The following is a 23,363-nucleotide window of genomic DNA, read 5'->3' as shown; positions in this document are numbered from 1 at the left end:
AGGCTTATGTCCAACCATTACTCGCTAGATGCGCATTTACACAGGATTAACCTCGCGTTGAGCAATGTTTGTACTAAGTGCGGTTCCGGTTATGATGACATCGACCACGTAGTTTGGCAATGCCCGGATAATGACGCCTCCAGAGCGCTACTATTGGATACCCTTGAGGCCCGAGGTAGACAACCCTTTGTTCTTGTGAGAGATGTGTTGGGCACTCGCGATGTCACTTATATGCTATGCATTTACGACTTTCTTCGTTTGTCTTGTATAAAGGTTTAATTCTCTTGTGTTTTCTCCCCCAGTTTTTTTTTTCTCTCTGTTTTCGTCTTTGTGTTGTTCCTGGCCATCCGGCAGATGAAAAGCCCGCTACAATCTGGTGCTGAACCACTATGAAGACAACGAACACGCCAATACGTTATACCTTCCGGATGAGCTTCAGAGAACCCTTACCCCCAGTCCTTACCACGCCCATCCTAAAAGCATATGTGACCCACTAATCTCGAGCTGCCACGAGTATCCTGGCTCCGTCCCATACTAACTATGTTGAATAAGAATCATATTTGTACATAAAATACAAAAAATGAGTTTTGGCTCCGCAAAGCGTTAAACGCGATTGAGCCCCAAATAAATGAACTAGTAAAAAAAAAATCCGAAAACTTCTCAGAGTAAAACCCAAGTGGCTGCCAAGACGATCCAGAAAATTGCTGCAGAACCGCACCGGCAGCAGTGTTCGATGCGTCAATCATTAGAGCTAACTGCTTCGTTGAGTCTGGATAGTACAATAATGCGGTTTCGGCTAGAGAGTTCTTGCAGCGTTCAAAAGCAGCTGTTGTCGAATCATCCCACGATAACATCCGGTTGTCGTTCTTGCGATTGTCTGGAATCATCCTGCGTAAATCCAACTGCATGTCTACCGCTTTGGGAATGAATCTCTTGTACACGTTAACCAGTGCCAGGAATCTGCGAAGCTCTTTGACAGTCGATGGACGTACGTACTCGGTGATTGCCCGGACTCTTGACGGCAGCGGTTTAATGCCGGTGCTATTTACCAAGTAGCCAAGAAACTCCACCTCGGGTTGAGCGAACTTACACTTTGCTACATTTATCACAAGGCCGTTTTGCTTTAGTCGATCAAAGACAATTCGGACATGTTCCTTGTGTTCCTCTTCAGATTCTGAAGCGATGCAAACGTGCGACCGAAAGGAGTAATGACCGCCGTTTTGGGAATGTCACCCTCCTCTACCGGAATTTGATGGTAGGCTCGCTCTAAGTCTAAGGTAGTAAATACTTTCTTACCTTGCAGTGAATTCAGGATGTCATGTACGTGTGGTACCGGGTAGCGATCAGGAACGGTAGCTTTGTTCAATCCGCGGTAGTCTCCCACGAATCGAAATTGTCCATTCTTCTTCATCACGCAGTGGAGCGGACTAGCCCAGCTACTGCTGGACGGACGGCAAATTCCGAGCTCGGACATGAGGGCGAATTCTTCCTTTGCAGCCTTGAGTTTGTCTGGATGCATTCTTCTAGCCTTCGATGAAACTGGAGGTCCTTTGGTAACAATATGATGAGTGACGTCATGTTGCGTCGCCGCTTGCATCGTGGATGGGAGCGTGATGTCTCGGTACTGCTTCAGAAGTTCGTGAAACGGGTGATTACAGCTGACGGTGGTGATAGTGTGTACAGCAGCGATGATCAGCTCTCCGGCAGACTGCAAGTTTGTTTTGACGTCGATAAGGCTTCTGTTTTTCATGTCGATGAGCAGCCCGAAGTGAGCTAAGAAATCAGCTCCTATGATGGCATGGCTGACGTCAGAAACCAGAAAGTTCCACGTGAAGCGTCTTCTGAGTCCGAGATCGGTTGTTATGAACTTTGTTGAATACGTTTTTATCTCTGAGCCGTTAGCAGCATGAAGCACGAACGGGATTGGCGCAGAGAGTTTGTCCTGCCTCGAAGCTGGAACAATTGAGACATCGGAGCCGGTGTCAATCAGGAAGCAAATGCCACTTGTCTTATCGAAGATTTTTAGTCGTCGGCTTGAAAACACGCCACCCACCTCAGCCGACTCAGGTGAGTTGGGATCTAGTTTTTTGGCGTGTACTTGCATGGCTCCTTGCACCGTTCGGCATTTTGCCCGAACTTACGATGATACCAGCACATTTCCGTTCCGGTTCTGGAACGTGAGGATGAACGACTGCGGCGACCACTGGATCCGGTTGATGGGCCGGCTTTTAGCCGACGGAACTCTGCACTAAGCACCTCCAGTTGCTCCTTCACTTTCTCCATTTGCTCGTCGATAGTTGGCGTGGTAGACACTGCAGATGCTTGTGGCGATTCTACCATTTTGTCGGCCATTTCCGCCAACTTGACCAACGTTCCGTCGCTGATGGTCAATATCGGCCGAATGTGAGCCGGCATTCGTTGCAAAAAGAGCATTTTGAGGAGGTCGTCGGTGACATTCAGGCCGTTGGCCAGTTCTTGCATCTTGGCCAGAAGATGCGTAGGGCGCATGTCACCAAGATCGAAGGAACCGAGCAACCGCTCCAGTCGTGATTGTGGTGAAAGAGCAAATCGAGCGATCAGACGATCCTTGACCGCTTTGTACTTGTCCTGCTGTGGTGGGGCTGACACCAAGTCGGCGACGTGGTATATCACCGATTGGTCGACCTTTGCCACAATGTGGTAGAATTTTGTTTCGTCCTTGGTAACATTCGCAAGAACGAATTGTGCTTCCGCCTGTGCGAACCACATTTCTGGGTCCGTCTTCCAGAATTCTGGAAGCTTGACGGACACACTGGCGGCTTGTTGCGCGATGTTTTGATTTCCGTTTTCTGTCATGACGACGAACCGGCGGAGCGATAGGTTGTGTAACCGGAAACCGAACTCGATTGTTTACGGAACTTTACGAACTCGCGGTAACTACGAAATCACGTCGGGGTCACCAACTGTGGTGGACGGAAGCGGTACGAAATAAAATGATCGAGAATACTATCAACTACTTTATTTCTCTACTCGTCAGAACATGTTTACTATTCGCAATGCGCAACTCGAATGGCGCTGTCAATCTATACTTCTTATTCTACACTTCTCTCTCCAATTCGTGCGAAGCGTTGCGATAGGGATGGTCACAAATCACACCCCATACATCCTTCTTCGGATTCATCCAGTGATTCCTTAATAGGATTCTTGCAAAGGTATTTTCCCCGGAATTCTTCTGGGGATTCATTCCAGAATTCATCCAGGGATTCTCGCGCATGACGCCAACAAGGATTTCTCCCGAGATTCTTGCACGAAATCCTTCCGGGAATTTTCCAGTGATTCCTTTTGAAGTTTTCTTTCGAGATTGGGGATTCTTCTCTTCTAAGGATACCTCTCATGATTCTTATAGTGATTCCCAAAAGGAAGAATCCAAAGATTACACCTGGTATTTTTTGGAGAATTCTTCTATGCATTCATTCCAGGAATCCTTCAGAGATTTTCAATATTTTTCATGGGATTTCTCCCAGGACTCCAGCAAGGATTCCTCCCGGAAATATCCTAGAGACTCCTCTAGGAGCTTGATTTCGAGATGCTTCCGGAATTCTTATAGTTTGCTGATATTACTAATCCACCCAAGATTTCTCTCGAATTTTCTTCAAAGATTTTTTGTAGGGATTCCATTATGATTCAACAAAGGGTACTTAATAGGAGAAAACTACGTGTATTGTTGCCGGAATCCTTCTAGGGAATCATTCCAGGATTCCTCAAGATTTCTCCAGGAATTCATCCCAGAACTCTAGCAAGGATTCCTCGGGGTTCTTCAAAGGATTTCTCGTGGGCATTTTTCAAGGATTCCTTCTGAGAATTTACTCCAGGCATTTGAAAGGTTTCATCCCAGAACTCCAACAAGGATGCCGGGAATATTTTAGGGATTGCTCTTGAAGTTTTCTTCCCAGATGCTCCCGGAATTCCCAAAAAAATATCAAGATTACTCAAGGAAATCCTCCCAGGACTCCAGCGATTCCTTCCGGAAATATTCTAGAGATTTCACTAGGAGTTTGGTTTCGAGATGCTTTCGGAATTCTTCTAGTGATTTCTCCTGGTATTCCTAATCCATCATCTCCCGAGATTGCTCTCGAAATTGTTGTTGAAATTCCTCCAAGAACATTTCTTGTTATTCTTCAAGGTGTACATGTTAGGAGATTAGTCCCGGTATTCCTCCATGTATTTTCGCCGGGACTCTTTCAGGGATTCGTTCCAGAATTCCTTCAATAGTTCTCAAGATTTCTCCAGGAGTTCTTTCCAGAACTCCAGCAAGGGTTTCTCCTAGGTAACTTTCAGAGATTCCTTCTAGGCATGCATGCCAAAAATCCTCAACGAATTTTCAAGGTTTCTCAAGAAATTCTTCCCAGGACTTCAGCAAAGATTCCTACCGGGAATAATTCAGGGATTCCCCGTGAAGTTTTCTTCAGAGATGTTTACAGAATTGTTCAAGCGATTTCTCCAAATATTTCTAATCCAGCCAAGATACCTACAGAGATTCCGCTCGATTTTTTTATTTAAATTCTCCCGCGAATATCTCTTGTGATTCATCAGGAAGTATGAGATTACTCCAGGGATTCCTCCATACATTTTCGCCGAGACTCATGGATTCATTCCGATATTTTTCAATAGTTTTCTGACTTTCTCCAAAAAGTCATCCCAGGACTCTAGCAACGGTGCAAGGAAAGTTTCCAGGGAGTTTTCTCTTGGAGTTTTCTTCCGAGATTCTTACCGGGATTCCTTCCAGCATTTGATTAGAGGTTTTTTGATTTGAATTCCTCCAGGATTCTTGGGATTCTTCCAGTGATTCTTAGTAGGATTCCTTCAAAGATTTCTCTAGGTATTTTTCCCGGGATTCTTCTAGGGATTTATCTGAGATTTCTGGAGCGGACCTGGTGTGATGGTTAAAGCACGTGACTATCACGACGAGGACTCAGGATCGAATCCCACTCTCGATAAACTCACAAAAGGGAAGGAAGATACCTAAAGCGTGGGTCCCGTGAGCTAACCCCGGGTTAAAAAAAAATCGGTAATGAAGATAGAAAAAAATCCCGGATTGCTCCTACAATTCCTACCCGGATTTTTTCCAATTATTTCTCTTGGAGGTTTGTTTCGAGATTTTTCCGGAATTCTTGTAGATTTTTCCTGTGATACAGCAAAGACATTTTACCGGGATTTCTTTCGGAGTTTCCTCAGGGATTTTTCATTGGAATTTCTTCAATAATTACTCTCGGGATTTTCCCCGAAACTTCTTCAGGATTCCACCAGTGATATCTCTCGGGATTCCTCTAGGGATCGATCACTGGATCGGGAAATCTTCATGGGATGTTTTCCGGGAATTAAACAGGAAATCTCCCAAATTTCTCCCGGTATTCTTCTCGGAAATTCTTCCAACATCGCCCTCGGGATTTCTTCCGCATTTTCTCTTTTTTTTTGTAATTTCTCCATGGATTCTTCCATAGGAACCTCCTGGTAGTTTTCCTGGGATTTCTGCAGGGTTTCTCAAGATTTCTCCAGAATTTCTTCCGAGAACTCCCTCAACGATTCCCCTCGAGATTCTGTCAAGGAGTCCTCCCGGGAATATTTCAGGGATACCTCCAGAGATTGATTCCGGGATACTTCTTGGAATTTTCTTTCGAGATTTCTTTTAGAATCCCTCACGAGACCCTCCCCAAGGATACAATCCGAAATTACCATTGGAATTGTTTCCGGAACTTGTCCAGAGATTGCTTCCTGGATTCCTCCAGGAATTTCATTCGAGATTCTTCCAGGGAATCCTCCAGCGATTGCTCTTGGAATTCTCGAAATCCTGCCGAGATTCCTTCACAGGTGTGTCCAGATATTCTTTTCGAAATTTCTTACAGAATTCCTTTAGACTTCTTTTCGGAACTTCTCCAGATGTTTGTTCCAAGATTCCCCATGGGATCGCTCCAGGGATTCTTCCCAAGATTTATGTGGGAATTTCTCCTAGAATTCCGGAAGAGTAATGTAGAAATGATGTGACGAAGAGCGAAGAAAAAAAGGAAATTTTTTGAAAATAGTTGAATTCATACACAACTCATGATTCCATTTTCAATAGTTAAATTTCATTCAAATCACACATTTTTATCCCTTGAGTCAACTCATGCATGATTTTTTCGGCGGTGAGTTTGGTGGGTCAAGAATCGCGCGTGAAACAACTCAACCATAAGCTTTGCGAATTTGAGTTTTTACCAACACTGCTACGGAAGAATGGTCTCGGACGAGAACGAAACTGCCGTTTCAAGTATGCACCAAGTAAGTAAATCGGAAATTCTGTTGAACAGCAGCACATCAATGATATAAATCCTAAAGAACTGAATCCGCGTTCACATCAACACTTCCCGATGACACTACTTGAATTATCATTGTGGAATAACTACGCTCGTATCAAAATAACTGTATCAACTATATCCAACGGTTGAAAGAATCACTAAACTATTGATTTACAATTGTGTAAGTGATTGTCCTTTTTGCAATAGCTTATGCTCTAGAACATTTTATGGAATTACTTTTCAGACACCTAAATATTGTATGCAATAAACAAAGCTTATAGGAGTTTCTACAAACTTCGTTTTCTGAGCTTATAAAACGAAAAGGCAATTCAATTTGAAATGCAATATTTCTTAAAATTTAAATTAAATTTAAGTTTTTCTTTTAGAATAAAATGGGTTTCTATTAAAAATTACTTTGTAGATAACTTTGTCGATACTCTAGGAAAATTTGCTCCTCCAATTCCATTATCATCATTGCTGTCTGGAGTACAGAACATAACGCACTACTGTGAATGCGTGCGCCTTATCGATTATCACGCATTCCTAATAAGGTGATAATGGTAAGATTTGCAATTTGATAGGAAAATCCACCCATTGTCACTTTAACCATTCGCGAGAAGCTCTAATACACAACACGCTTCAGACCGCCCTCGACAGCGACCACAATGATGCCTAGGAGCCATTCTACAAGTTTTTCACAAAACTTCACAAACTTTCGAAAGCGCTAGACACTTTTGTCGAATTCTTCTAATTCTTTGTGCAAATCTCTTCTTTGGTTCAGTTCTCGAGTCGTCACATGTTCTCCATTATTCACCTTCAACCCTTCACCCACTGACTGACCCAACCAACACCCGCCCTCACTTCTTTCACAGCACAACTTTTCCTTTTCTGGAAAAAAAAAACTTTTACTCCATCTTTGGGGAAATTTGCCTCCCCGATTTAGATATCACAAACTTCCCTTTCATCGGTGGTAGCCATCGAAACGAGGGAAACAACTATCCAGGAATAAACAGCACACAAAACTCTGACTTACCTATCCGATCGAACAGCTCGCCGCCGGAGGCGTACTCCAGAAAGATGTACTCGATATCGCCCTGGGTCCGTTTGCCGAAGAACTTCAGAATGTTCGGATGCTGCAGGATCTTCTGGATGCAGACTTCCTTCTTGACCGAGCTTTCCGCGTCCGGATGCTTTTTCAGATCGACCATCTTCATCGCGACGGCCTCACCCGACTGGCGGTTGATGAGCAGTTTCACTCTGGTGGTGTGCGACGATGGACAAATACACCCCCACCATGGATGGGTAGCAGGAATGTGTGCGTGTTGAAATCATTTTTTTTTTCGGAATTTGGTGGATTGCATTCGATCCGACGACGGTCGGGATGTGGGTGGGTGGTGTGCGAAGTTGGCCAAAAGGAAAAGCACATGACACACGCCGGAATCGGGAGAGAAGGGCGCGCAGTTGTTGGCGATGGAGAGTGAGAGCCAGCAGCACACGGTCGGTCAGCCATCCAAGTGAGCGGGGTGTGCACATTCCGTGCGTTTACCGAAGAGAAAAAGAGAAAAACAGGACAAAGAAAGGATAACACGGTGATTAGAGAGGTTGCAGGCGAATGTATTAGATGTATGCGACGCTAGTAGGGATGCTCAAAATATTGTTGATGGTCTAAAGCTACGGCGGCATCTACTTATACCACTTAAAACTAGGCATATCACAATTGAGATCCGAATTAAAAGCCTGAACGTTACAATTACTAGTACCTTCTGGGAGACAGATTTCTATCTTAGATAAGAACCTTGATAAGACCTGATCAATGATCACCCTTCTTAAATCCCCAGCTATAACAAAAACTTCAGTAGTAAAATTTTGGATTTCGATTCCTTTTCAGGCGAAGATTCCGTTTATAAAATCATCTTGGTACCCTTGCAAAACCCAAGTTTCCCATAAGGACCATTGAATTTCTAATCGAGTGTTCTAATCTGTGGTCTGAGATGACTAAGTTATGGTCTACGCGGTTTATGAACAGACCCTTATGATATTCCTCCGGGGATTTATTGGTTTTTTTTCTAGGAACTTCTTCAAGGATTCCTAAACAGGTACCAGGGTGCGGGCACCGATTTTGGCCAGTCTAAGGGAAATCATTTTTATAAAAATAACCAATAATCCAATGAAAACTACTAATGTGTTAAATGAAGGGTTTCAATCTATACTTTATTAGAAAAATGCAGAAATCAAGCTAATACTTGATTTTCGTATTAAAAGTGACATTGGCCAAAATATAAGCATTGCCGCAGTTTTGGCCATATTCTCAGCTTTGGTTTCTATTTTGGCCAATCACGTGTATTTCTTATGGGAGTGGCCAAATTAGAAGCACCCTGGCCAAAATAGATATATGGGAGCTGATTTTTTAAGAAAAAATATTTTTTTCTTCCAGTTTTCAATCATAATGTATGGTTTTCACAGCTGTAATCATCATATTATATTAGAATCTACTAGTAAAAAATAAATTTATGCCTATTTAGATCGTAACAGGCTGAATATCGCACTATGACCAAAACTCCGGGCTGGCCAAAACTGAAGCTTCTACCCCATCTCTGGAAATCTTTCAGGAAGTCTTCCCGAGATTGTCCCTCATATTTCTTCCAGAAGTTCTTTTTAAGGCTTCTCCAGGTGTTTTTACGGGTTCCTCCAGGAGAGGGGTTGCAATAATACCGAGATTTCTTCCGGAATTGCTTCAGGGATCCCTTCCGGGATTCCGTTGAGAACTTCTTCCAAAATGTCTTCAGAGATTCCTTTCAGGATTCCACCAGTACTCTTCTATGGATTCCATGTGAGGATCCACCATTTCTTTCAGGATGTTTGAAATTCATCTAGTAGAGCCTTCCAGGAATTCTCCAAAACCTTCTTCTGGGATTCTTTCAGAAATTCATGCTAAGATTCCTTCAGGAATTATTCCGGGAAACCTCCAGAAACTCCTACCGGTATTATGTGGGAATTCTTCCAGGAGCTCCTTCCTGGATTCCGTAAAGAATTTCTTTCGGGATTCCTCAAGAAATTACTTCCAAGAATTCTTCGGGAGCTCCTTCCGGCGATTCCTGCGGGAATTCCATGTGGAATCTGTTTACGGGATTCTACTTGGGATTCTATAAGGAACTGCTTCCAGGATATCTTCCAAGGAATTCCTTCGGGAGCGGGACATTTGGCATAAAGTCATTTAGCATAAGGTCGTTTGGCATAAGGTCACTTGGCATAAAGCCATTTGGCATAACGGTCATTTGGCATAATGGACATTTGGCATAATCGAAATGCACCCTTCTTTATTATGCCAAGTGTCCATTATGCCAAATGACCGTTATGCCAAATGGCTTTATGCCAAGTGACCTTATGCCAAATGACTTTATGCCAAATGACACAGACCCCATTCGGGAATTTTCAATTTTCTTCAAAAATCCCTCCCGAAGTTCTTTCCAGGATCCAGGTATTCCTCCGGGAACTTTTTCTGCATATTCTTCTGAAATTTCTCGGGATGTTCATTCTTAAACTCAACCAGATGTTGCCGATGGAAATCCACCAGGATGTTATTATTAGTATTTTTTTGAGTTTTTTGATAGAATTCCTCATAAAATTCCTTAGGGAATTACTCTAAGAGTATGAAGTTTTTATTTGAGTTCTTTTAACAAAACCTCAAACAATTTCTTGAAGAACTCCTCCAATAGCTTTACAGAGAAGGGGTGATACACAAATTATGTCACGCAAAAATTGACCTTTTCCAACCCCCCTCCCCCCTATATCACACTTTTTGTATGGGACCTCAATAGTTTTTGTATGGGTCGTCACGTTCTGAGATCCCCCCCTCCCCCTGATAGCGTGACGTAATTTGTGTACGGCCCCGAATTTCCTCTGGAAATTCTTCCGGGATTCCGTAGAAATTGCTTCTGAAAATTCAAGAAAAAACTTCTGAAGACATTATAAAAGAAATTATTGGGAGGATTTTCGAAACTGCAGAAGAAATCTCTTGAAGTCGCAAAATAACTAAGGAATCACGGAAGGAGTTCATGGAGAAATCCTAAATTGATGCTTTTTAGAAATTTCGATTTGGATTCCTTTTCAGGAGAAGATTCCGATTATGGAATAATCTGGGTACCCTCAAAGTACCCAAGTTCTGCATAAAGACCAATGGAGGATTTCTTATCTAGTGAAATCTGGGGTCTGAGATAACCTACGTTTGGTCTTATGAGATTTTTCCGGGTGTTTATTGAGAATGCCTTCAGAAGGTCTCTCTTGGATACTTCCAGAATCTTTTTCTGAGTATCCTGGACAGTTTTAAAATCTTCCAGGAAGTCTTCCCAAGATTCCTCTTAAGATTTCTCAAGCAATAGCTTCTGGGATAACAGAAGTTCATTTACGATTCCTACGGGTGTTCTTTCACAGGTTCCTTCTGGAGGTTTTTCGGGATTGCTTCAGGAATTTCTTCCGGGATTTCTTAGGGAACTCTTAGCACTAAGTACACAAATTGAAAGTCTTAAGGAACTCCTTCAAAATTCTTTCAGGGATTCCTTCCAGGATTCCACCAGGAATTTTCTATAAAATCCATGCGAGGTTCCGTCTTGGATTGCCTCAGGAAATCCCTCTAGGAATCCTCCAGGAATTTTTCGGGTGTTCCTCTAAGAATTGCTGCTGTGATTCTTTCAGGAACTATTACGGGATTCATCCAAGAACTCCCACCGGGATTTCCTCCGGTATCCCTCCAGGAACTGCTTCCCAGAATTCTTCGGGAGCTCCTTACGACATTCCTCCGAAAACTCCATGCGGAATCGTTTTGCGGGATTCTATCAGGAGCTCCTTCCTGGATGCATCTAGGAATTTCATTCGGAGGAATTTTATTTGGAATTCCTCTGGAAACTTTTTGGGGATCCAGGATTCCATCAGATATTCCATCCCGTATCCCGTGATTTCTCCGGGAACTCACCTTCCGCATATCCTCCTGGAATTTCTCCGGATGATCATTCTTAAATTCACCCAGATGTTCCTAATGGAAATCCTCCGGCAGTATTTTAAGAAATTCCTTCTGGAGGTTTCTTTATGAAATTCCTTATGTAATTACTCAGAGTTCCTTATGATGTTCCTTATGGGTTGCTTCAGTAAAACCAAATATTTTTGGAGTAATCCCAGAAAGTATTGCAGGAGAACTCTCGGAATGAATTACTAGGGGTATTACGGAAGAAATTTCTTGAGGAATCCAGAACTCCTGGAGGAATGCCAGGAGATGTTCTTTCAGAAATTCGGAAAGAATCTATAGTGGGATATCCAGGAGTATTTCCTGGAAATCTTGGCAGAGCCCCTGAAGTTGGAATTCTTGGTAGGTTTCTTAGCGAAATCCAAGAAGGAAACCGTGAAAGCATTCCGAGAGGAATCCCAAATGGGATCTTTTTAAGATTTCTGGAAGAATCTCAGATGAAACATGAAACCATCTGATTCAGGAATCCTAAATAAACTCCTGAAAGGATCGCAAAAGAAACTTATTGATAGATCCCAGAAGTAATTCCTAGAGTAATTCTAGAGTTCGTTTTTGAAGAAACTAAGGAAGAATACCTGAAGGAATCTCCGAACGAGAGAAATCTCGAGAAAAAAAAACCTCCTAAGAATTCTGGAAGGGACTCCTGGAGGAATCGGAAATGAACTCTTTGAATAATCTCATAAAGAGTTCGATAAGGAATCCAAGAAGAAACACCTGGAGGAATCCTGGAACAAATGTATGGTGAAACCGCAGAAGTTTCTGGACGAATGCGAGGAAGAATTCTATGAAAAGCCGACAAAACTTTCACAGTCGTAAACAACAAGACCATGAAACGTCAAAGATTGGGAAAGATTCCGTCTGTGATTTTTTCAAGAGCTCTTGCCAGGATTCCTCCGGGAAGTACTCCCGAGATTCTTCCAGAATTTTTTTCTGGGATTTCTTAGGAATGCCTTCTGAGATTTTCCTTAAAGTTACTTTTGGAATGTCTTCAAGTTTTTTTTTAACTTCCCGAAGGTATTTATGGGAATTCCAGCAATTTTACCCAGCATTTCTTTCGGGATTCATCAAGGAGTTCCTTGCTTCAATGCTTCAGGGATTCGTTCCGAGATTTTTTGAGAAACTCTTACCATAATCCTATCAGGGATTCCTGAATCCAGGAATTCTATGCGAGATTCCTCCCGGCGTTCCTTCTGGAATTTCTTCAGGAATTCTTTATGAAATCCTTCCAGGAATATTACAAGAACTTCTTTCAGTATTCCTACAGGTACTTCTTCAGGATTTTTTCCTGGGGTTCTTTCCGGGATTCTTTTATGAACTTCTTCTGGGATTGCTTCAAGAATTCCTTTCGAAGTTCCTACGGTAATTCCACCGAAAATTCTCAAAATTCCGGTATTTCTCAAGGCACTACTATTTCCAGGATTCTTTTGAGAACTCCTTCCGTCATTTCTTCGGGAGGCCCCATCGGTGATTCATCTGCGATTTTTTTCTGGGCTTCTGACAGGAATTGCTGCTGGAATTTCTTCAGGAACTCTTTCGTGAAATTTTTCGGAAACTTCTTTCAGGATTCCTTTTGGGACTCTTTCTAGGATTTCTCTTGGACCTTATTCCGGGAAGTTCTTCTGGAATTCTTTCAGATACTGTTTCCAGGATTTCGTCAGAAACTCTTCCAGGATTCATCTAGCAACTCTTATCAGGTTTCCTTCAAATGTTCCGTTTGGAAGTCTTGCAGATCCTTCTGGAAGTTCATTCTGAAATTCTTTCAGATGTTTCTAATGGAAATCCTTCATGAGTTTATTCGGGAATATTTTGAGAAATTCCTCCTGCAGTTTTTGTTTATAGAATTTCTCATGAAGTTCATACAACATAACAACATATAATCGAAGAAATACTCCAGCAAATTTCTTCTGGTTTTCCTCAGAAACTATTAGGGGAGTTTCGTATGGAATTCCTGAAGTATTGCCGGAGCTCCATAAGAAATTCCGGAAGAAATCCATTTAAATTCCACAAATAATATCAGATAAAACTCCTGGAAGGACTTTAGAGGGAACTTCAGAAAGAACCCCAAAAAGAATCTCAGAATAGCCCTCTAAAGAATTACAGAAGGAAACCCGAGAGGTATTCTAGAAAAAAAAAATTGAGCAGAAACAACGAAAAGAATTCCTGGAGGAATCTCAGGAAAAATTGTTGGGGTAATCTTAGATTTGGGGTTAGCATGCTTGTAAACTGCGCTACCCCGTGAGTGAGCGTATCCCAGAAGGTCCAAAGTCGATAGAAACATGCTTGATTTAGCAATGTTGATGAGGGCTTTTCTGTTGTTGGTCTTGATATATAGATGGGGCTTTTCTTCCAACTAGTTTATAGTCCGAGGTCGGAAAGTCACTAGCCCAAATACCATAAGGGTAATTCTCGCTGAGACCGGCCCACTATTTACACCTTGTCTTCAAAAACATGTAAGGTGCCGATTTTCTGAAAGCCCTCGCCTAAAAAGTAAGAAAAATGCATTTGGTTACTCAAATTGATGGACCCCCCGTTAGTTAGAGACACAAAAATTTTTGCAGACCCCTCGATTTTGGTCAAATGGTGGCTCACTTAAACCGTTATAACTTGAAAGTTTCTCCAACAACCACCTCAAAACGAATTGTTGTCGAAAAGAGGAAAGATAGAGCTACTATTTACAATAATAAAAAGTTGGGTCGGCCATATTGATTTTGGCCGCCATCTTGGATTTTTATACCAAAACATTTTTTTCACCATGAGGGCAACCACCGATTTTCAAAATTTTTACATCAATTGAAAGCTGGGACATTTATACAAAACATATCAAAAAATTGGAGATGTCTTTTTCTTCTTTCAAAAGTTATCTGCCGTTTTGTAAACCATACCACTGGGCCCGGTGCCGACCGTTTACATAAATGCAGCGTTATTTCGCAGTGTTTACGAACACGAAATAAAATTCTGAACCCACTAATGGAAAGTTGAAGGTTTAAGCTTTTCAAAACACTAAAAAAGTAATAAAAACAATGCCCGCATCATTGAGAAACAGTCAAAAACGGAAACGCACCTCCGATTTGGCCAAATTTTGCGGCACGCGCCTTTGGGTATACATGCAGGCGTAAACTCGGATGCTGTTGTATGTCTTTGCCGGTGCGCATGGAAATGTATGGAGAAAACGTGGCTTAATTTACAAAACTGTAGATAACTTTTGAAAGAAGAAAAAGACATCTCTAATTTTTTGATATGTTATGTATAAATGTCCCAACTTTCAATTGATGAAAAAATTTTGAAAATCGGTGGTTGCCCTCATGGTGAAAAAAATGTTTTGGTATAAAAATCCAAGATGGCGGCCAAAATCAATATGGCCGACCCAACTTTTTATTATTGTAAATAGTAGCTCTATCTCTCCTCTTTTCAACAACATTTCGTTTTGAGGTGGTTTTCGGTGAAACTTTTGAGTTATAACGGTTTTAGTGAGCCACCATTTGACCAAAATCGAGGGGTCTGCAAACATTTTTGTGGCTCTAACTAACGGGGGGTCCATCAATTTGAGTAACCAAATGCATTTTTCTTACTTTTTAGGCGAGGGCTTTCAGAAAATCGGCACCTTAAACATTTTTGAAGACAAGGTGTAAATAGTGGGCCGGTCTCAGCGAGAATTACCCATAAACCAAAAATATGATAAGCCATCACTATCTTAGTAAGAATACAACAGCAAGAGATAATTATAAAGTCCATGTAAGCATACAAATTGCATATCTCAGAAACAAAGGTCAAGGCCTGACAGTTGATGGGTCGATTGAAGAGATATTCCATCACTAGGAAGCACATCCTGCGAATCCTGGTACAGTATCTTGTTTTCTTATAGAGATGATGTCTTCAGCAATGTTTTAGTCATGGGCTCACAAATTCCATACGGATTTCAGAGGCTATCAGAGGACTTTTAGGGGGTTTCAGGACGTCTCAAGGAGACTCAAGAAGGGTCGAGGGGGTCCTAGAGAAATTTTAGTGCTTTTTAGGGATAGCTCAGAGCGTTTTAGAGGCTTACAAGGGGTTATTAGAGACGCGTTAGGGCTTCCAGGGGATATCAGAGAGTTTAAGGCGACTTCAGAGAGTTTCAGGGACAATCAAAGTTGACTCAGGTGGTTTCATGAGCGTATGAAAGGGTGTCAAGAAATTTTTAGAAGCATTTTAAGGACATAGGGAGGGAAGACAAAGAGTATTATCGGAAGGTTTTTTTTTCTCTTCATCATTAAGCGTTTTTGTCGACCAAATTGCATGAAACTGAGCCGTATAATTCAGCTTGTTTGGGAAAAATTTTAGGCCAATTTTGAGTTCAATAGGTTTCAAAAAACCCACCATGACGAAACGAACAAAATGGCCGAAAATACGTAAGTTCCCCTATCTAGGTGGTTTCAGAAGCGTTAAAGAAAACTAAGGTGCCTTCAGAAAGTCACCTTTTACCAGGTTCCAGGGAATTCCAGGTGACCGGGCTTCAGGGCCAGAAGGCATCACAACTACCCTAGAACTCTTATGACACGCAGAGAAAAGAGACCTTTTTGAACCAAAAAAAATAATTATTGAAATAATTTTTAATTCTAAAAAAAAAAATTTTCGGCTTCAAATATATAATTTTGTTGCAGCAAAAATTTTTGTTTTTGTTTTGACTGCAAAAACTTAAACACCCATGTTTTTTTGATTCAAAAAAAAATGTGTAAAATTTAAAATTGTATTTTGTCGATTTAAAAAAATATTTTTTTGATTCCAAAAAAAAAACCTATACAAGCGTAATCTGTGAATGTATGTGTGTTGTTTTACAAGTGTATACGCAGCATTTTTGGATCCATCTAGATTTCTTTCAAAACTCAAAATGGCGTCATCAGAAGAAGTGCTTGTTTTGGAAGTCGAAGAAGTTAGTGACGCGGTAGTGGACTTACTGATAAGTTTCGGTGTCTCTGAGGAAATTGTGAATGTTTTTTTGGGTAAGAAATTCATCCTACATTTGGCTGTGCGCTTAAGTGAATTGTTTACTTTTTTTCAGAGAATCAATACACGATTGAAACCCTGCAGATCATCGAGCGGAAGGAAATAGAGGAGTTGATTCCGCCGCCATATCTGGCTGAGCGTACAAAATGCGTACACGGATTGAATAACTGGAGAGCTGCTCAGGTTCGAGTTTATTAAAATCCACACTTTTGTCAATAATCGTAATTTCTTTTCTTGTACCATAGGGATTACCGCCGTTATCGCCGGACTGTCCGACGGCCTCAGTACAGCCGGAAAAAGGACACACTCAAAACGAAAAGATCGCTAGAGAAGGTTGCACCGCAAGTTATCTGCTTAATTCATCATCGAAAGGCCGAGTTCTCCTGCAAAAGTGCCAAAAGCAGACATTCTTGACAAGAGCTGACAAGAAAGCAATAACTCATCTAGTAATCGACGATTTCAAGGACCGATTTGGAAAGCTAACACCAACGGAATTGCAGCAGAGGGCATCGGAACTCGGAAAGCTATTCCCAGGCGAGCCAGAGGTAATTTATTATTGATTTTTTTTTCTAAAATAGGCTCCGAAATCCCGATTGTAAACCATTTTTGAAAGGAACGACTATATATTGATAATTTGTAACTATTCTTTTTACCAGGACGGATGGTATCAACCGACGTTTACCAAAAACAGTGCCGGTCAGAAAATCAAACTGCGGAAACAAGCCAAGGGACGACTGTATGACAGGAACATCAACTACAGAGAACCGGTGGATAACCAAAATGACATACAGCAACCGTCAACATCCGGAGTAAAGCCTTTTGATGTAAAGCAGATTGTATCAAAAGAGCAAGGTAAATTATAAACTTCATTAATTTATTATAGAGCTTAGGCGCTGTCCATAAACTACGTAGACTTTTTTGCCATCTCAAACCGCAGCCAAACCTCAACCCCACCCTCCTCCCCCCTCGTAGACTTTTGTTTATACAAAAAAAAATGAAATTTATATGGAGTGTGAACTTTGTCCAGACAACACCCCCCCCCCCCCCTTCCGCCCCATCCCCCCAAAGAGTCGTCTACGTAGTTCATGGAAAGGCCTTTAGAAGTTCTCCGTAGAATAGCGAATAAAATTTGTCTTATTTTACAGAATCCGATTACCAACAAACTAAGGCCTGGTTCGTCAACAATCAAGATGAGTGGGAAGAAGTGAAGCAAAAGTGGAAGGCAACCAGTAAACTGAAGACGATGGAACTATCAAAAAAAACTCAGCTGGACTTGTGCTTCGATATTGGCTGAGTATCCAACTCTGCGAAATCATCAAGGCTATCAGTTAGTCCAGATTGATTTTTTACATAAATATCCCGCAAAAGAGACGCTGTTGTTTAACCGTTGGACGGAACTATTCATAGGAATTCGACCGGTATTAAATGCCGAAGTAACGGACGTGGATGGAAAGCATCTCATCGCTCTGCTTGATTATGATGATATAAGTGAAGGTATGAAAAATAAAAGCCTCAATGGCTTTATTTTAATTACTATGTTCTTTCGTAGATACTCGTAACCTCATCACCGTATCGCTGTTGGCACATATTCTGCCAAGTCCTCATCTCACCTGTTCCGGTAAACGACGGTGGAAGCCATCTATTCTCGAAACGCGTAGAAAAAATGTGTTTGTGTTCGGAAATTTGAATTCATCGAATATTCCAAATGATATCAAAGATACCAACATAATTAAAAGTAAAGTCAAAATAACTGCCAATGAAATCAAAACTTTGATAACATTTTTTCCATTAATAGTGGGAACGTTGATTCCTAAGGACGATGCTGTTTGGATACATTTCTGCAATCTTTTAAAAATTTGTCACATTTTAATGTCACGTGAAATTCATCCAACAATGCTGGATACTTTAAAATCGTTAGTTGAAGTTCATCATACACAATATCAAGAACTATTCGATGATACGCTGAAGCCCAAGCATCACAATATTGTCCACTATGCATCTTTCATTAAACATTCTGGTACTCCTCGCCATCAATGGACAATGCGAGGGGAAGGCAAACACCGTGATGCGAAACAGTACAGTAGGGTCAATAACAATAACACAAATCTCTGTAAATCCTTAAGTATTAAGGCAGGCTACAAATTTGCACAGAATGTTTACAACAATAATTTCATGTCGCCTCAAGTAGATTTCAGCCAGTCGAAGATCTTACCCTCTCTCTGTAGTGATTTTCATGCATTCGTGACAGAAAAAGTACATTTTCTCAATAATCCAATACAATTCTTAAACAGCTTCATAAAGCAAGGTTCAACATACAGTCGAGGTACAATTTTTTATGTCATTTACTGTAATATCGTCAATATCTTCGAACTAGACAGTATCATTACAGATAGAAATAATAACCTAATGCTAGTTTGTCGTACTGTCATGTGTCGTTGCTTCGATGAACATTTACAATCTTTCGAAGTCTATAAAACACAGCAACCAAAAATGATTACAAACATTGCACATCATGAAACACATCCCATCAATTTGCATACCGTCAATGAAAACTTATATTTCAGATTTTGTAATTTTAATATTATGGATAAGTCAATTGAATCGTTGTTCGTAAACCTGTAAATAAATAATAAAAAATGAAAAATAACTACTTTGTTTCTATTGTTTATGAAGTTCAACATAATACCGCAGTCGCATCTAGTTTCAAATCACTTCGTTGTGGTTCCTAATTTCGTTCGCATTCAAAATGAATGGTGTAAATGAAATTCGGGACCATATCGCAGTGATTTGAAATTAGATGCGATTGCGGTCAGCATGAAGCGTTTTTTTAATCTACAAAAAAATAATAAAAACAAAAAATATATATTTTTGTTTTCAAAATATCTTTTTTAGAATCAAAAAAACATTTTTTTTAAATCGACGCTTAAATTTTTTGAGTTTAAAAAAGGCTTTTTTATAAACAAATATTTTCATTGTAAATTCAACAAAATAAATTGTCGTTCCGTGTTTGTTGTTGATTTTAGAAACAACAATTATTTTTTAGAATCTGAAAAAGATTTTTTGTTGAATTCAAAAAGAAAAATTATTAGCCGGGAAATAATAATTTTTATTGTTGTTTTCGATACAGAATATGATTGAATTTAAAAAACTTTTTTCTGCGTGGAGAACATCCTGGCAAACGGAGCTTGGGAGTAGCTATAGCTATATCCTTTCTTAATGTGCACCTTCAATAATTTTAAACTTTATTAAGTCAATAACAGTGCCGGCTACGTCCTTACTCATTGAGGAAGGGAAGGAATGTTAGTACGACGCACATTGGAGTAAATCATATCAAAACCTGATCATAAGTGGAAAAATTCAAAATGAAGTAATTGGGTTTTCCGTTGTGTTTTTGTCAAGTGTAGTTATCGTGTAATCGTTTGACAGCTAAGCAGTGTCCAAATGTTTTGTTTACGCTTATCAGAAGAGGTTTAGTGAAGCTGGATGTTAGCCGTTTTCTTTGATATAACTCACAGCGCGTGCAAGTTTTGACCGTACAAAGTGAATATAATTGATAGTCAATCAATTCAACGATGCAGTTTGTTAAAGAAGGTTAATGTTGTTATTCGGTTAATTAGAAACCCAAATAAATTGACGTTAAATTTACATGCAATATATGAAAATATTGAATGAAAATATTTGATAGAATCCTTTACCGTACATTCAAAATGAAATAAGTTAATTTTCCGGCTGTTTCCGGAAAATCTGCTTTTAGTGTATGATAAAACTATTGTTCCTCTTTCAACTGCAGAAAGAAAACCTTCCGGATGTTTCCGATTTCAAAAATTATAACAATTTGAAAAAATCGTGATAATTATATTATTATATTATATTATTTGCCCAAAATCACTATTTGGCCCTTTGAACGTATTTTTGCGGAAAACTAGAATTCAACAGCTTTCAAGCAAAAAAAAAGAAGTTTAAAATCGGTCAACTGGTTCAAAAGCTGTGATTTTTTGAAAAAAATCTGTTTCGAAAAATCTTGATTTTTACAATCATAAAATTGGTCACCCTAATGATGAAATAAAAAATACGGGTCTAATTATTTTCGATAAACTACAAAACCACCAAGTACCACGATGTTCGGAGACACACTATATCAATTTTCTATGGAATGGTAATATTATTATTAAAAAAAAATCTTGTTGAAGTTAGTAAGATTGGTTGTTTCTCACTGCTAGGTGAATTTATTGTTATAAAATTCATTGAAAACCATGAAATACGTTTCAATACTAATTTGGGTTGTATTTGGGTTGCGGAAATCCGTCAAAATAATTTTGATCAGTTTTGATGTAGGGAAGTGGAACCATCTCGGCAGGGGTCCTATTTTGGGCAGTTTTCTGCTATAACTCAGCCAATTCTGAACCAATCGACACAATTTTTGGAACGCGATGAGATACGTATAGTATCTAGCCGTGTACAAAATTTCAAGTCGATTGGTTTGGAATTGAATGAGTTATAGCGAAGAGTGCCCAAAATACCGGCCGCTGCCCAAGTGGTGCGCTACCCTACTAGGTGCTCCACTGTGCGACGTGCGTTGCTATACTTACGATTGAGATCATCGTCACGGGAAGAAGTTGCTGTTAGTGAAGAGCGGGAAAGGCAACATGCTCTCGATTTACTTCATGTAACCTCTATTCATATTAAAAAAGTCCCGTGAAACGCGACTGTAACTCCATAAAATTTGCTCAAAAGACCCTTCAATGAAACCCAGCTAAGTCGATTTAAACGCTTTGAAACTACCATGAAATTGTTTCTGATACTCCCTTGAAATCCCCTGAAACACTATTAAAACCCCTAAACACCCGCTGAAACGTCACTGGACCCCTTGGAACGCCCTGAAACCCTCGAAAATGAAATTTTCTCTGAAACTCCCTGCGATGCTCCTGAAACGCTTGAAACGTCTTGGAACTCTATTGAAACTCCCTAAAACGCTTCTGAAATCTTCTCAAACGCTCATGAACTTCTTAAACTCTCTGAAACGTCATTGAAACCCCTTGAAAGATCTGAAACCATTTAAAATTCTACTGCAACCTTTGTGGCGGGGGTCTCCAGTTGGTGGTTAAGGCTATGGATCGCCAATCCGAAGGCGGGTTCGATTCCCGTTCCGGTCGAGAAATTTTTCTCGACTATCTGGGCATAGTGTATCATTGTCCTTGCCTCATAATATACAAGTTCATGCAATGACAGGCAAGGAAAGCTCTTCAATCAATAACTGTGGAAGTGCTCAAAGAACATTAAGTTGAAGCGAGGCATGTCAAGTCCCAGTGGGGACGTAAAGCCATAAAGAAGAAGAAGAACCTTTGTGGCGCTGGCGCTACTGAAACGATGAATTATGCTCATCTATGTGAATCGACCAGATACGTAGATATAGAATATCAAGTGAGGCGTCGAAATTTTAGTGGAGAAAGAACTACAAATGCCTAATGCAGACATGCCTACTAAAAATTGGTAACAACGATATTATTGAGCATCCCTTCGTCCGTAACGCAGTCGACCATGAGTGCCATGACCGCACCGCCAACTGCGATATAGCGATTAAAACCGACAAGACTCAAATGCTGTGCCATTCAGCAAAGCTTCAAACAATCATCATGTATGCAGCTCAGCCAAGTGATAATACTTACTCCCCGTAGGCACCCTCCCCGAGGGTCTGGGCCAGTGTCCATCCTTCGACAAATTCCCGATTCGCCTGTGTCGATGTCATTTTCTGCTGCTAGAGTGGCTTAGAGATTGCCGTGTCCGTCCGTCCGGCCGTGTTTTTCTTTTCTTTTCTCGGCTTTTCCCGAGAAGCAACCGTTCGAGAGTGTTGTCCTAGATTGAAATTTGATTTCGATCCAAATTATCCGCTACCGCAAAAACCGGATCGCGGCTGATGCTATCGAAGGTGGTGGCGGGGGTAGAGCTTTTTCCTTAACGACGAAGGTGCAGTGCGGAAGCAGCAGGGCGACCGCACACATGTACACTACTCCGACCGACCTGCACAGCACACGTGGGGGGAACGAGCGGGTTCTCGTTTTTTAGGGTTTTGTTCCTTTGGTTTCGCTTGCCGCGGTGGCAGGATGATGATGACGGGGCGGGCGGGGTGTGTACACCAGGACACTCTCGGCCGGCCGAGAAGTATTCGCGTTCCGAATGCTGGTGGTTGGCCAGTGGTATTAATATTTTTGGTACTTTGCCAAACTGGCACAGGGCGCAAGTTATTTGCGAGTCTTTTTCTGGTCCTGGTCCTGGTTCTGGTTCTGGTCCAGTCAGGCAGCTACCGATGCTAGCAGCAGACGACGGTGGTGCTGCGTGAAGGCTGACGATGATGTTGTGGCGGGATGAAGCGGCGAGCGGTGGTGCTGCAGCAGGTCGTGCTCTGTATCGATTCAAACAGTCGTCGACGTCGTTGCGGGAACGTCGTCAGTGTTGCCATGTCCTAGGACGGGGCGGCGGCCTGGTTATGCATGGACCGTCGTCCGGTGGGGATCCAGAGGAAAGGACTCTGAAAGCAAAGGAAAGAGATTAAATCAATTAAGTGCATTGCAATCAACGTGCTGATTCGCGTGGACCGGTAATAGTCAAGGTGGTACAACATAATCATCATATCTACTATGGATGTGCATTGGCTATGTTTCTCAGAGGGTTTTCTAAGATTTTAGGGAAGTTTCAGTAGAACGATTAAGACCATTTTGAAGAATTACAGGAACACCTCCTCTGAAACCACCGGAGCCCAATTGAAATCCTCTGGATTCAATCACCCTGTGTTACCTGAAACCCTATGAAAGCTTCTGGAATTTAGAAACGCCTCTAAAAACTCTTCAAGACGTCCCTAAAACTCATGAAAACTTCTAAAGACACCTAGAAAGGAAAGCCCCTGAAAAGCTTCAAATGCTCCTAACACCTTTCAGGCTTCCTGAAACGTCTCAGGTTTGCGTTCTGTTTAGATGTATCCCTGCCTAAAGATCCTCCTCAAACCCCCTGAGACTCCGATAAACGCCCCTTAAATTTCCCTGAAAATTATTTGGAACTTT

At 41.1% G+C, this 23,363-nt stretch overlaps 2 protein-coding genes across 3 annotated transcripts in view; one reads left to right on the top strand and one right to left on the bottom strand.

Moving 5' to 3' along the window:
• Positions 1-23,363, bottom strand: part of LOC109421007 (serine/threonine-protein kinase grp) — a 114,549-nt gene that overhangs the window by 39,996 nt on the left and 51,190 nt on the right. For both annotated transcript variants that reach the window (XM_029859298.2, XM_062850603.1), the window contains exons 2-3: positions 21,975-22,834; positions 7,345-7,568 (exon numbers count right to left, since the gene is read on the bottom strand). In XM_029859298.2, coding sequence (XP_029715158.1) covers positions 7,345-7,568; positions 21,975-22,054 — 304 coding nt within the window. In that variant the 5' untranslated portion in view covers positions 22,055-22,834. The remainder of the gene's footprint in view (positions 1-7,344; positions 7,569-21,974; positions 22,835-23,363) is intronic.
• On the top strand, positions 16,345-17,303 carry LOC115264313 (uncharacterized; the record flags this gene model as incomplete). Its single annotated transcript, XM_062854643.1, has 3 exons — positions 16,345-16,491; positions 16,554-16,853; positions 16,965-17,303. Coding segments are annotated over 3 exons (654 nt in total), but the record flags the coding sequence as incomplete, so codon positions are not given.

Source organism: Aedes albopictus, chromosome 2, assembly GCF_035046485.1.
Source record: "Aedes albopictus strain Foshan chromosome 2, AalbF5, whole genome shotgun sequence".
NCBI lineage: Eukaryota > Metazoa > Arthropoda > Insecta > Diptera > Culicidae > Aedes > Aedes albopictus.
This window is presented reverse-complemented; position numbering and strand designations above follow the sequence as displayed.